Raw genomic sequence first — 14,439 nt, 5'->3', positions numbered from 1 at the left:
CTGTAAATGTTCTATCACAAACAATACTTTTGCTATGTACCTTGCCTTTCCAAAGGGGCTGGGGGAAAAAAACACAGATTATAGGACACAAGATTACCTCACTACCCTTAAAAAAAAACAAACATGACAACAAAACCTCTTTTTTGGGAAAATAAATTCTAAACCCTAAAATCAACCTCCACTTCTACCAATTTAGTGCAATCCTGTCCAATCTAATCCAATTCACACCCACCCATCCACAGAGTACAATTTGATCCACACATACTTTGTGCAGACTAATCCTTCACTCACAACACACATAATATATTGTGACAAAGCTCTGTCCTTGTCTCCGTGGGTCCGCGTTTCCTGGCAGATTTTGCTAGCCTCAGAGGCTCACTGTGACCCTCCACGTAACCCTTCTCGCTCTCTCTCTCTCTCAACAAGGGTCACAGTCTACTGAGCCATTTTCATCATAAGCCAGCGAGGGAGGTGAGGAGAAGCTATCCTCCCTTGCACAGTCTCTGTTGTCTCCCAGGCTCAGTGATTAATTGGGGGGGAGGCAAAGAGGGGAGCCCGGGCCCTCCCTCTACTCTGGGCTCCAGCCCAGGGACCCTAATAGTATCAGCTATGGTAGCTGACCTTTTAGAAGCCTGACACGTACAATTCCCTGGGCTACTTCCCCACAGCAGCTCCCACTTCCTCAAGTTCCACTTCACCCTTACCTTAGGGCCTCCTTCCTTGTGCCTCATATGGTGTGTACTGCTCAGTCTCTCCAACAGCGCAACTTCCTCCCACAGCTCCTGACATCCACATGCACCTGACCAACTGGGAGGCTTTTAACTAGTTTCAGCCAGTCCCTGATTGGCTTCAGGTGTTCCAATCAACCTAGCATTCTCCCTGCCTTCTGGAAAGTTCTTAATTGGCCCCAGGTGTCTTAATTGACCTGGAGCAGCTGCCATTTAACTTATCCTGGTACCAGGGATTTGTTTAGCCTGGAGCTAATATATCTATCTCCCACTACTTTTCTATAGTCATATGGCCTTTCCCTGTCACAATATCCAATGCATGCACTATACACACCACAGTCCAGTCCAAACCACCCACGCATCCACACACGGTCAAATTCCCTTCTTCAACCCCACCACACTAACACTCATACTCTACAAGCACAAACCAACCAGTCAACACACAGAGACAAATCTGGAATGACTATCCCAAAACATACAATCTGGTCAAATGTATACAGACACTGTGATACAGTATGCACACAGTAGAGTCTGATCCAGACATACACACCCAGTGCCAAAGCCCTGAACACTTGGTGATATGCCCTGCCTTAGCTGGAGTGATAGCTTGGCATCAGTTTGGAATGCTTTCACACTGCTTACTGGTTAGTACCTTGCTAAGTCGAGATTCAAAAGCAAGTGAAGTAGAGGATTTGGAGGTCTTCATGCCTGAGGAAGCAGCGGGGAGAGATTTTCCTCGGTCAATCCCATGGTTCCCTTGCTTTGCCATTGCACTCCAAGGTCTGGCAGCACTCTTCATTTTCTTTCCAGAGGAGTCAGTCTGCAGAATATCAGAAAGGAAAGCAGATATTAATGTTTTTAAAGCATTTGGAATACAAAGAGAGAATGGATACTGCAGTGCTGGGTGCACAGAAATAGATTATATAGCGATTGGTCAGTAGTGACCCAATGGCTCTTCAGTGGCTGCTCTATGTTAAATAAGATAGTAGCCAGGTTTTCAGTTCAGTACCTAGTAGACTGGTGTCTATGTCATACAAACTACATTCTTGTTAGCCTTGGAGAGGGCAAAGACTGAATGAGCCTTAGAGACCGACCTCTCTTCTCATCCTAAAACGGGGCCTCCAGCTCAGGGTTGAAGCACAATGCATGAATAATCTGGGGGTGAATTACTGCTAATTCTTGCCCTGTACCAGTCCTGAGGATAAAGAGAGGACTCAGTGTCAGACTGTCAATCCAGCATCTTCTTCTTGAACTATGATTACATTAAAATATATTATATTCAAAACAGGATCCTGAGACACACACACAAGCTTTCCTCCCACTATTCATTTATTTTTGATAATCCCTCAGTACCACAAATCAACCATACTGTCTCTTTAACTGATCAAACCTGCCTAGAGCTGTGGTAGTTGATGTTGCTACGGTGATGAAATGATTGTTCCATTGTATTTCCATAAAAGAAACACAGTAAAAAGGTAACAGTTAACTTCTCTGCAAAGAGAAAGAAAAGGAGCTGCATTCAGTCTAGAATTTCCCAGATACGAACTTATGAAGGAAGCAAATCCTGCCAGGATTTGGAGAACAGAAATGAATTTCTCTTCCTGGATGTGCCAGCAAGCACATTTTGTCAATTTCCCTCAGTTGGTGGTTTGTTGCCAGCTAAATGGCTGGCTTGACTCTTTGAGCAGATCTGTGTCCCTGACTTTTCATCATCCATTCCCCAGTTTGCACTAGCAACAGCACCATCATTTGGGTCTTATAAATCTGCTAGCCATTGTTGGGGGAAAAAAATCACAGATGGCTCTCTTCTTCTTCTTCTGGTCTTCAGTCTTGTTTTCTAAAACAAATAGGATGTAGTTGCATGCAACTCTTGTGCAGGCAGTTTGTGTTGTGTTTGCCAAACAGGTGTCCAGAAACTACAGGAGACCAGTAGAGAGGCTCCTCTTGGGAGGGTGTGTGGGAGATGGACTACTGCATTTGATCACAGAAGAGGCTAAACCAAGTCTCTTGTGGTCATAGGCAGCAGCTCTACCAGATGAGCAAAAATGTGGCCTCCCCTAGCTAAGCCAGTAAGAGCCACGGTGAGAAGGACTCGGACTTTGCAGGTCTCACAATTTGCTTTGTGCATTGTTCTGGTGAAGTGTTCTTGTTAATGAGTGTGGACCCCTGGGAAGAAATCTATTCAGGGCCTAATTACATTCTGTGCTAATGACACCTTCCAGGTATTAGGGATGTTCTATTTAAAGGGCATGCAGGTGCAAGAGTGTTCTAGGCTCTCTTTTGCTGCTGTTTTAGGGCAAAGCAAGCAATAATTCCCCTCCTTATAGCATCATGACTTTTCCTTGCGGATGTTGGAAAAATCAATTTTTTGCACGGCTCTAACCTCACAGCTACTAATAGCAACTGAGCAACTCCCCTTTTTAATTCTGTGCAGTCACCAATTCCATCAGGAGTTCCAACACATACCGTGAGCACCCAAGAGCGGATTTCAGCGGAGGAGAAAATTATCTATTTATTCCACGACCATTACTGTGCTGCATACACCTGACATTTTTTAACGCAGTAGTGAATATTTAACTATGAAGCAATACAATAAATGCTATTCTTAAGTCCCATGGTTTCAGAGTACCATTAACAGGATTTTAGTGTTTCATATGCATTTAATGGGCATTTTAAAAAAATATATGGATGTACGGTACCCCACATTTACACATACAAATCAGGCAATTGCACATACAAGTAGCCTTGCTGAAGAGATTACCAGACTTATACAAACATAGGTTTTGTGGATGCCATAACTGCACATGCATTTTTCCAACTGTTGCCTTGGGACTTCTTCCTGGTTCTATCCCAGCACCCTCCGCCCTGCCTTGTGATGCTCCTCTCTGGTCTATGTGGTTTGAGGGGATTCCATCTGGAGTCAATGAGCACATTTTAAAAGTGCCTGGAGAGTGTTGTGTCCTTTGGACAGCCATGTCAGAAGGAAGAAAAGCAGGAGCTGGAGCAAGCCTCAGTGAAAGCAACTACAATTTGAGTGGCAGTTCCTCTAAACTTCCCTCCTAACCAGTCGCAGTTTAGATACTTGACTTAAACCAGATTGGACATGTAGGAATGTAAGGAAATAGACTTGAAAAGACATTCCTTTTGCAGCTGTATGAACTTTTCACCACATCAAGCAAGTGAAACCAAGGATTGAGTCCATTTTGTTCCAACTTTTCAGTGGTCGATAAATTTCAGAATCTGTCTAGATGGGACCCTGTGTGGGGAAAATCGGATATTATTGCACTATCAATCAACGCTGAGCGGGTTGAGGGAAACAGGGCTATCGTCTTTCTCTATTTCTAAAGAAGTTAGAGTTTCTGAGCTGCAGCTAAAACACACAAGTAGAGATTATTTAGTCATGGTGATCCTGAGGCCCTTCTTGATTTAGGAAGGAAACTAGAGGCCTGTGCAGAACTATCACTAAGAACGTGCAATAGAAGCGGCAGGCGAATAATCCATCAAGCAGATTCCATATGCACAGAGATCTTAGTCAACTATAACTATGCCTTTGAGCAGGGATAGACTGAACTTGTTTACCTATGCACCACGAATGGAGTCTGTAAAGTTAGGTTCCAGGTTTCGATCACATCAGCTGTAGAATACATTTTGGAATCTTTCTGTGTGTGCAGCAATTGATTGAAACATCTGCTTTTGCATGGGGGAATTCTGAAGTTCCTCTTTCTGCAGAGCCAGCACCAAAATTACCATTAGAACACTGCAGTTACTAGACCCAAAAGGAGTAAAGCACATAAACATTTGGACAGATGAAGGACTGGATGGCACCAAATTATTGGGAAGGGGATCTGAGCCTTTCACTTGTAGGTTACAGGCTCAAATCCAACCCAGGTCAGTAGCATATAGCAATCAACACTTGAAACAATTCAATATCAGTTTGGTGGACTATACAACATGGACTGGTTGTTTCAGCTCAGTGGCTAAAGTTCCACATCACAAAAGCCACCAGGATACTTTGCAGCAGCTAACAGAGAAGCCAAAAATTAAATAGGTTCCCATTGACTGTTTCTCCAGAGCAGGCAAGAGATACTTGGCAAGGCCCAGCCTAGGTGTAGCTTGTCCTATCCAACCTGAACCTATGCTGTGGGTAAAGAGGATTTCAGTCTCTTGGGTGTCAATCCAACATCTTCCACAAGCCTTAAACTCACTTGAAAGAGCAAAGCCCATTGCACACATCCTTCTCATCTTAATTTGCTTTCACTCCTGCATGACACAAGTTGGAGATTTTAAGGGAACTGCTTGAAGAACAGCCCAAAATAACAAATTACCAAAAAACAGAACAGAAAAGCCCCACTGTTCCCTGGTCTGGGCAGGAAACCTTTCTTAAGAGTCAACATCAGCCTTTCATTTCCTCCAAGAGCAACCTTCTGAGTCAGAGTGAAAATGCTCCCCTGAAAAGTTTGGACAGCAGGAACACTGGGAAACCTGAAGGAGATAATGAGCCATTCCATGCTGCTCATTTGCCTGCAATGAATGGCAAAGCAGGTCACTAGAATTAGGTACACACTGTAGCTGCAACCTGTCAGCATTCAGGAAACAGAATATTAATGTGAAAAGGTTACTGCCGCTAGTACTCCCCCTCCAAAGGGGATAACAGGATGGGCAAGGACAGCCTGTACTGCGATGGCTCTATTAATGGTGCAATAGGACCCCAGAAAGGTTTTACATACCAGCTTTGGAAACATAAATTGAGACATTGCATGTTCCTTGAATGTGAGATGCATAACCTACAGCAGAGCAGAAGTGCAATGTGGCAAATCTGGGCACTCCTAGGCCTCAAAATGGTAGACCTAGGGTGTGACACACAATTAAATATAATTATCGAGAGGAGGGTAGTTGTTAAATCATAGATCTTCTACTAGCGTCTGTGCGCTGGCACATACCTTAGAAAAACCTATTTAGCCAGCCTTCCCTGACCAAAGGCCCTTTGGCCATCAAGAGTGAGAGGTTACAGCCAGAATAAGGGGAACCATTATCCAGGAGCCCCAAATCCTGAATTTGTGTTATAGATAAATAATCAGGAGTCACAACACATTTAAAAACCATTTTAAAATATGAGAAGATAAAAGAAGAAATTCTATACAGTACAGACAGGGGGTTGAAATTGTACTGAAAAACAAGAAAGAAAAGATGAGGGATTCAGTGTCCCTAAATATAAACTACTGACACTAGGGAAAGGCTGTATTGTCTTGAGAGGATCAGGCAGAAGGGTGGAATTGAAACTTTGCAGTGTCTTCCTGTTCCAAACACTGAACCAAGTCACCAGCTTGTCAAAAAGCAATACAACCATTAAATGGCAGAGTCTGCCTTTTTGATGTGGCTTTGGGTCAGAAGCGGAGAACTAGGAGTTGGTAGATGTGAACTAAAGGCAACTTTTACCATCCCTCCTTAGCTAGTATCTACAATGTAAAGGCCAGCACACTGCAATCTCATTGTACTACCAAGGCAGGCCTAGCTTTTTACAGGAAACTAGGTAGGTTAAGAGGTTAAAACATGAGACAGTCAGAAAACATGGCTTCTAGTTTCACCTCTGCCAGGGATTTGCTGTATAACTTTGGGCAAATCACTCACCCTGTGTATTTCCCTGGATAATAATACTTATCCACCTTTTATTTCCTCTGGTGAAAAGTACTATATACATGCAAATGATTAATAGTAATTTACCGGAGGAGATTTTGTTCAACACCTATTTGTGCACAAGGAGCTAAGCCATGTGTTTCTGTGTCTGGGAAGATAAGCTCTCTACAGGTAATGGCTCCCTGTGGCTTCAGATGCCTCAATAAACAATTTATTTACTGTTTATTTATGGTAAATAAATGTCAGCATTTTCTTCCAAAAGGACCTCAGAGAGATTGTGGTTTGATCTTTAGGCTGTCCACAGAGAGCAAAAGGAGAGAAAAGGCAGCAGGAAAAGCAGCCTCAACACAGATGTAGTCAAGCAAATGCAGATGCAATGATACTCGAACTCCCTGGCTTTCACCCCCATCATGTGACCCCCTGTTTCAGAGGACAGTTCCTGTTCATTCCCCTGAAGCGGGCCCTATAAACCATAGTTAGAGCTCTGAGGATCAGTCAGTTTCTGGCCTCCTTCTCCACATTACATGGTGACTCAGGAGAGGAGGGCTGAAGCCCAGCTTTCTATAGAGCCCATTGATGCCTCTCTTTGCCTTGGCCAGAGGGGGTGGCTGAAGAGCAACCATTAGATTACTGCAATGTACTCTGTAGCACTACACCTTGAGAACATTTGGAAACTGATGATAATGAGAGGGCAGCTGCATTCTGCAATATGTGGAGTTCCATGCCAGGAGCAGGTTACATCAGTGCACTGAGATGTGCACTGGCTGCCAGTACGTTTCTGGGTGGAACTCAAAGTGTTGGTTTTAACATATAAAACTCAATGGTCGGTGACCTGGTCAGCAGAGATGCATCTCTGCCTGCACTACCCAGCTGCAGAGGAGATCAGCTGAAACTTCCTGGATATCAACAGAAAGAAGGGCCTGATAGGGCATTCTCTGGACAGGGCCCTCAGAATTCGATCCCTCTCGCCCTCTTTAAGGGCATGCTGTAGCACCCATCTTTTCTCCCAGGCATTAGCGGGGAGGCATGGAAGGTTTTGGTTTTTGCTGCAGGAGCTATTTAATTAGCTGGTGTGAATTTATTTTACAGTGGGACACACAGTCCATTATACTTGGAATTTTATTCTGAAATGTATGTCAAGGTACCTAGCTATATTTATAGACTGAGTCATATAACCATATCAATAAAACCCCTCAGCACTCACTCTGTGAGGGCAAAATTTCTATCCCCACTTTACAGAGTGAGAAAGGTCACACAGATAGCCAGGAATTAAACCCAGGTCTGAGCTCCCTGCCCTGTCTTTTAACGCATAAGAACATCCTTCCTCCTTTATATAAAGCATATGTTAATATTTCTGACATAAATACTACTGCCAATAAAGGGGTGAGCTGCCAGCCAGTCCTGCAGAACAAGGCTCTAGAAAATATATTCCACTGGGGATTATGGCCAGTTACACAATGGGCTAGATAAAAAGAGAAAGCTGATTGGACAATGAAGGATATGCCCCACATTTGTGCAGTTTAAATGTCTAATCCAAGATCTGGTAGCTACACTTATCAGTTAATAAAATAATTTACGCACTTCAAGAAGAGACATTACACAGGAACACCTGAGCTTTTAGGGTTAAAGGAGAAGTCACTTTGATGTGAGGGATTTATGCTTTACACACCAAACCCTGGATTTGTGGGTATCCAGGTCTCAACTCTCATGCCGTTGTGCACCAATAATTAGTCAGCAGGGCAGGTAATTTAACGAGGGTCATTCAAGTGCCTTTGGGAAAGCAAACTCTTATGAAAGTTAATTACCAGATCTGCAGAATAATACACCAGTCGGCAGCTTCACTGGGAACTGCGAATGCTCAGCATTTCACAGTGAGGCCACTAGTACCTGACTTTCAGGTGGGATTCATGCAGGAAAGAGTTCTCTGACTTTGGTGAGTTTAGATCAGACCCTTAGTCCCATTTTCCTGTAGTTTATTTATTTCACCAAGGAGTCAGGCTGGTCCAGAATCAACACAGAACACTGGCTTGAAATCAAGGTAAGAACGTCGTTGGAGGTTTGGCATGTAACATTTGAGCCATGTTTATATTGCTGTCCCTCTATACTATATTGTCCCTCTATACTACTCAAACTGTATTATTCTCAGGTGAGCCATCAACTGGAACAAAAAGATGCAGCAAGCTCAGTAAATTGTCAAGGATGCCCTACTGGAGTGTAGGAAGCTATGCAGCAACATAGAATATTTTTTCAGTCTTTCATAACAACCCACTTGAAACCACAATTTGTAGACTTGACAGATGCTTTCATATGATTCATCTTGATTTCTTAACTGATACCAGGAATCAAGCCAGAGTCATAAAGCAGAGAAATTGACCGTCCAATACGGCAGTTGTTGATCTTGTAATTAAAACCAAAACCTTCTGTTACTCTCCTAGCCTCATCTTTATCTGCCCCTCTACAGCCCCAATCCCTTCCAGCTCAGTCTGCATCAGCTGTACATCTGCTACATCCTCTGTTGCAGAAACAGTCGCCTGTCCTTGCATAAGAACAGATTTGATCATATAAATCTTCCCCAACCCCTTTTCCATAATTTCTATTATCCTACCTTGTTTCTAGCATCCCCTTGGCTGTCTCTGGGCAACCCTCATCTGTCATCTTTCCAAGTGGAAACTTTGGCTGTGTTTTTGCTTGTATGAAGCTTAGCTCACATCAGGGTTTAATGAATTTAAAAACACTGGTGATGTGTCCAGTGCAATGACAGCTCATCGCTAATGCTCTTAGTGTTCTTGTTGGGCGCTGGGACAGAGGATGAACCTTAAGCCCTACCCCCTCCACTGAGCAGCTGGTTCCAATGGTCTAGAGGGCCAGAACATTCTCAGCAGACTCCATTTCTCATAACATTTAATGCTGGATACTCACACTTTGTTAATGAGATAGCAAGAAACAATAAATTACTTGGAAACTTTCATGCCCAGACTATAAGTTATAGCAAGGAGGAGGACTGTGGGTTTTTTGCATGTCCTAACCTAGGTATTTTACTTTCAACAGTCCAGAAAAATGTGCTATAATAATAAATCTACACACTTTGCAACCAAAGACACATGGAGGCTAAGGCACATGCCCAAGATCACGCAGCAAATCAGTGGCAGAGTCAAAAATAGAATGTCCAGTCCTGTGCTTAAGCCATCAGCCCACAGTGGCTCCCACATAGCAGTTTAGGGTCACATGTGACATCCTTTATAGGGTTGTACAAGGACTTCTTTCCCTCATGGAAGTCACTACCTATTAGGTTTTTATATTATGCTTAACTCTATGGTTACTGAAAGCCACAAAAGAGCCCTCTACCTCCATGAGTAAACAAGAAGGCCACCATATGGAGTCCTCTGAGAATCCCCTTCATGCATGCTATCCTTGGTCTGCAGTGTAAAGAGCCCCTCCACATTGCCCATTACTCTCCCTTTCCCCGCACAGTATCACATGGAGCCACTCTTGAACACTGAAACTACTCTGGAGCCCCCAGAGACAAGGTCTAATTGTCTGAGGGTGGGTGGTTGCATTGTAGGGAGGAGCTAAACAGGCTATGAGGCTACTGCAGAGTCTCCAGCAGTTGCTTGTCTGACTTGCGCTTAAGGCTGATCTTGTTCTTTTCCTAGTCTAATTCCTATCATTTATCCTTAAGGGGATATTTATTTACTGGCATTATGCAATCCTCACCAGTATGTTATAATCAGGAGTGGCCTGGGCAGAGAAAGGTCTAACCAGCCATGAATGTCGAGCACCTGGTCACCGCCTCAAATAAACCATCCCATTACTACTTCCAAAGCCCAGGTCAGCAATTACAATCTCTGGATGGATTCAGTGTTGCACACAATAAAACACATCCTTCCTGCAGTCACCAGTGGGTCATCAGTCATAGAATCATAGATTGTAGGGCTGGAAGGGACCCCAAGAAATCATCACGTGCAGCCTCCTGTGCTGAAGCAGGACCAAATAAATCTAGAGCATCCCTGACAGGTATGTCCCCAACCTGTTCCTTAAAACCTCCAATGATGGGAATTCCACAACCTCCCTTTGAAGCCTGTTCCAGAGCGTAACTACGCTTATAGTTAGAAAGCTTTTCCAAATATCTAACCTAAATCTCCCTTGCCACAGATTAAGCCCATTACTTCTTGTCCTACCTTCAGTGGACATGGAGAACTATTGATCACAGTCCTTTTTAGAACAGTCCTTAATATATTTGAAGATTGTTATAAAATCCCTTCTCTTTTCTCAAGACTAAGGCTACGTCGACACTTAAATTGCTACAGCGGCACAGCTGCAGTTGCATTGCTGTAGCACTTCAGCGTAGACACTACAGCAACAGGAAGGGTTCTCCCATTGCTGTCGTTAATCCACCTTCCTGAGAGGCAGTAGATAGGTCAACAGAAGAATTCTTGTGTCAACCTAGTATTGTCTATGCCAGGGGCTAGGTCAGCTTAACTATGTTGCTCAGGAATATGAATTTTTCACACCTCTAAGCAACACAGCTGGGTCGACATAACTTTTCAGTGTAGACCTGGACTATGACTAATCAGTGATTTTTACCAGAGACAGTCAGGCAAATAACAAAAGAGAATTGCCTTGTCTCCAAGTCCCATCACCACAGAACGTCTCCCGAGAGTTTTGGGCTTATGGGTTTCTTGTTCTCAACTGGATCCCATTTTCCAGCTGGACATAAGAAAGGAAACAAAGTTTAAATAAAACCCTAGTTTTGTGCAAATGGACAGAGGATTTATTCAGCTCTGTTTTTCTTGTGTTGGGTCCACATTCTTGACATTTACAAGCCACAGGAAAAATATAGCTTTGCTATTTTACCAGATAAACCACATGGAGTTGTCCTAGATCAGAACTCAATTAGGCTCAGGTACCTCGGAGACACCCAGGCACTTTCCTCTGCCTCCTGATCACTGGGGGGAATGTAGAGATAAAAAACGCATAAGCTAGCAGAGATTTGGTCAGCGCTGATCCTATAAGAAGACAATCACCACCAGCTAGATGGTGGGCTTCTTGAAGCACTGATTTGTACTGGCAATCAGCAAACAAACAGACCACCACATTTAAATTAATTGGTTAAGAAGTTATAGGTGTAGTCTAAAAAAGGTTGATTGGGCAAGAACTGATATGATCTTTTTCTTACTCCAGGCCAGGGTTTTAGACTTGAATGTGGCAACTCTGTGCTCAACATGTTACTGACAGCTGCACGTGAAAAAGGCAACAAAGCAAAGAGGGAGGGGGGAAAATGTGCTTTTGGGTGTGCTTGTGCTTAGAGGAACACAGAGGCTGTACCTGTGTGCATATAAAAAGGCTACCCAGTTAATGCTAAATTTCATCAAACCACACTAAAATTAACAGGTTTCTACATTCAAGGAGTGATTTCACTCTAGAGAAACCAGAAGAATCTGTACAGTTGCAACTACCGCATCATCTCAGCTCATAGCTTCCAGACGATAGGTGTCCCAGCTTACACGGTGTGTATAATCAGCCATTACTTTGAGACTTAGGGCACAGGAGGTCAAAAGAAAGATAGAGGTTGAGCCTTGATTCTGAATTTCCAAGCTGTTGGGAGTTTAAAATCAGCCTTTAGCCATAAAAAAGTTAAACCACTCAGAGCTATCCCCGACACCTTCCTGGCCTGAGAAGATGGGTTTAACCTTGGTGTGGTATAATGCAGGTACATTTTGAGAACAAGGGGCTATCAGAGCCATCTGAAGGTAGCTGGTTCTTGTTAATCCTCTTCTGCTACCCCCGTGACTGGAGCAAGTGGAGGATGAGACACGGAGGGTTAACATTGCATGTCTTACCAATCCACAATAAAGAGAAGGATGCTCTATTTTACACAGGACACAGTTATGTAATTACTAAAGAGAGGAAGAGTAATTACAGTGGGTTTGCCTGATAATGCCATGTCATTACACCTTCTGGCAGAGTACAGGCAGAGATGCACTTAGAAGGAACAGAAGGAACTGCCATAGAACACATTATCTAGGTTGTAAGAGAAACATAGCACACAAATACCTGACAACCCGCCCACCACATGCATGAGACATGGCAAAGGATGGATGATTTTGTAGTCAAGACAATGGATTGGGATTCAGATCTTAATTCTATTCCCAGCTCTGCCACAGACTACCTGTATTACCTCGGGAAAGTCACAGGATCTTTCTGTGCCTTTATTCCCCATCTATAAAATGGGAATAATACTGGTCATCTGAAGATGGCGTTTTGGGAAGATGAACTGGGATATAGAATAAATCCTCATGTACCTTGGTGAGGAGCCCCATGGAAAAGCCAAACAAAAATAAAAAAGCAAGTCCACTTCTCCCACGCACAATGCATAGGTGATCACAATCTCCAGCACACCCCACCTATCTCTATTCCATGCACACACCTCACGGTGATGCATAGCAATCATTAATTTCTGAAAGTTGCCTGGCAGAGAGGTTGTGCTCTGCAAATGTGCACAGTAGCCTGTTAATTAACTGGGACCTTTTGAACTTTTAATTGTTAGTTGTCAGTGTTGTGAAATCCTAGCAGAAAGGTTTCACTGGAGAGAGGAAGCCATTGTGAACTCTAAAACTGCAAGAGAAACCAGTAGACTTCTGCATTTTCAAATTATTCATTCTGCATGTGGATAGAGATGAACAAAGCCGAATGGATTCAAACATCAGAGTCAGGGGTTTGCAAGCTATGGCCTGCCAACCACCAGGGAGCTGTGAAACCCATGGAATCACACAGTGGGGTCCAGTCACTGTTCCCTCTAAGCTGTGCGCATGTGCACGCGCACACAGATCCTAAACCCCATGCACACGGCAAAACACTGCGTGCAAACAACAATTTGCACAGAAGAAATTTTTGGGGCACATGGCCTGTCAAAAATTAGAGGGAACATTGGTTCAGGTGTTGCAACAGGAGCTGATCCAGGACAGGGTCTCTCTCGATCATTGGCAGCAATTGATCCAGCGGGGATCGATTTTATTCCATCTGGCCTAGACGCAATAAATCGACCCCACCCCCACCCCCCAAGCGCTCTCCTGTCGACTCCTGTACTCCGCCGCCGCAAGAGGTGCAGGCGGAGTCAACGGGGGAGCAGCAGCAGTGGACTCACCGTGGTGGAGACACCGCGGTAAGTCGATCTAAGTACGTTGACTTCAGCTATGTTATTCACGTAGCTGAAGTTGTGTAACTTAGATTGATCCCACTCAGTGTAGACCAGGGCTAAGTAATCAGCAGAATCACACCACTGAAGAACAATCAAATATCCCCTTCTCAACTGAGACCCTGATTGACAACAGAATAATTTCCAGTTTGTAGGGAGTAGAGGCACACAAACCATGTTAAAGGGATGACATGTAGAGAGAGAATTAGATTGTGCTGATGAGGGAAAGCGGGGGAAGAGTCCCCATTTCCTGTCCAGTTCCGCCAGTAATGCTTCATTACAAACACTGAGCTTAATTAGCATTTGTACAGCTCTGCAAAGCTGTAATACAAGTGCTGCGTATTATTATGATTGCTATTACCATCAAGATTCAGCTCAAAGCACATTTGATGGCCAATTACTAAACTGTTGAAACTGGAGCTTCCTTCTGAGAGTCTCAGCAGCCCCCTTCTTTGGTGGAGTGAGAGCACAGATCTGGCCATGCTCCCCAACATTTGTACTCATTCCCCTTGCAGACGAGGTAACTGCCAATTTTTTTCTGAAGCAGCTTGCACAGCAGCCTGGCCCCTTCTTGACTGGACAATCTCAGCAGCAGGGTTGGGGAAACCTATTTGTGCTCCTGTTTAACCCTGCTGTTAGAACACATCACTGAACACCAACAGGAAGAGAGCCGAGGCAGGCAGAATGACAGCTTCAGCCCATCAGTCACTAGCTCAGCTCCACGCAGCTAAACAGAAAAATACACAGTAGCCAGTTCTCATAGGATCATTTTCTATCGTTAACATCTAATAGACCATCCAACCCAGCTCCCCGCCAATGCAGCAGTGTTCCTTACAGTGCATTTTCTAGTGCTTCATCCAATCTAGTTTTATTTAGAGTCAG

The 14,439-nt window shown here is 43.9% G+C and overlaps 1 protein-coding gene across 8 annotated transcripts in view; it reads right to left on the bottom strand.

Annotated features, from left to right (window-relative positions):
- SPECC1 (sperm antigen with calponin homology and coiled-coil domains 1) overlaps positions 1-14,439 on the bottom strand; it is a 171,952-nt gene that overhangs the window by 137,956 nt on the left and 19,557 nt on the right. For all 8 annotated transcript variants that reach the window (XR_012155359.1, XM_073315156.1, XM_073315159.1 and 5 more), the window contains exon 2: positions 1,381-1,548. Coding sequence is in view for 7 of the 8 variants with exons in the window: in XM_073315156.1 (XP_073171257.1) it covers positions 1,381-1,527 (147 nt within the window). In the remaining variant the exon portion in view is untranslated. The remainder of the gene's footprint in view (positions 1-1,380; positions 1,549-14,439) is intronic.

The sequence above is a fragment of the Lepidochelys kempii genome, chromosome 17 (assembly GCF_965140265.1).
Source record: "Lepidochelys kempii isolate rLepKem1 chromosome 17, rLepKem1.hap2, whole genome shotgun sequence".
Lineage (NCBI taxonomy): Eukaryota > Metazoa > Chordata > Testudines > Cheloniidae > Lepidochelys > Lepidochelys kempii.
Note: the sequence above shows the minus strand (reverse complement) of the source record. Positions and strands in the feature narration are given on the sequence as shown.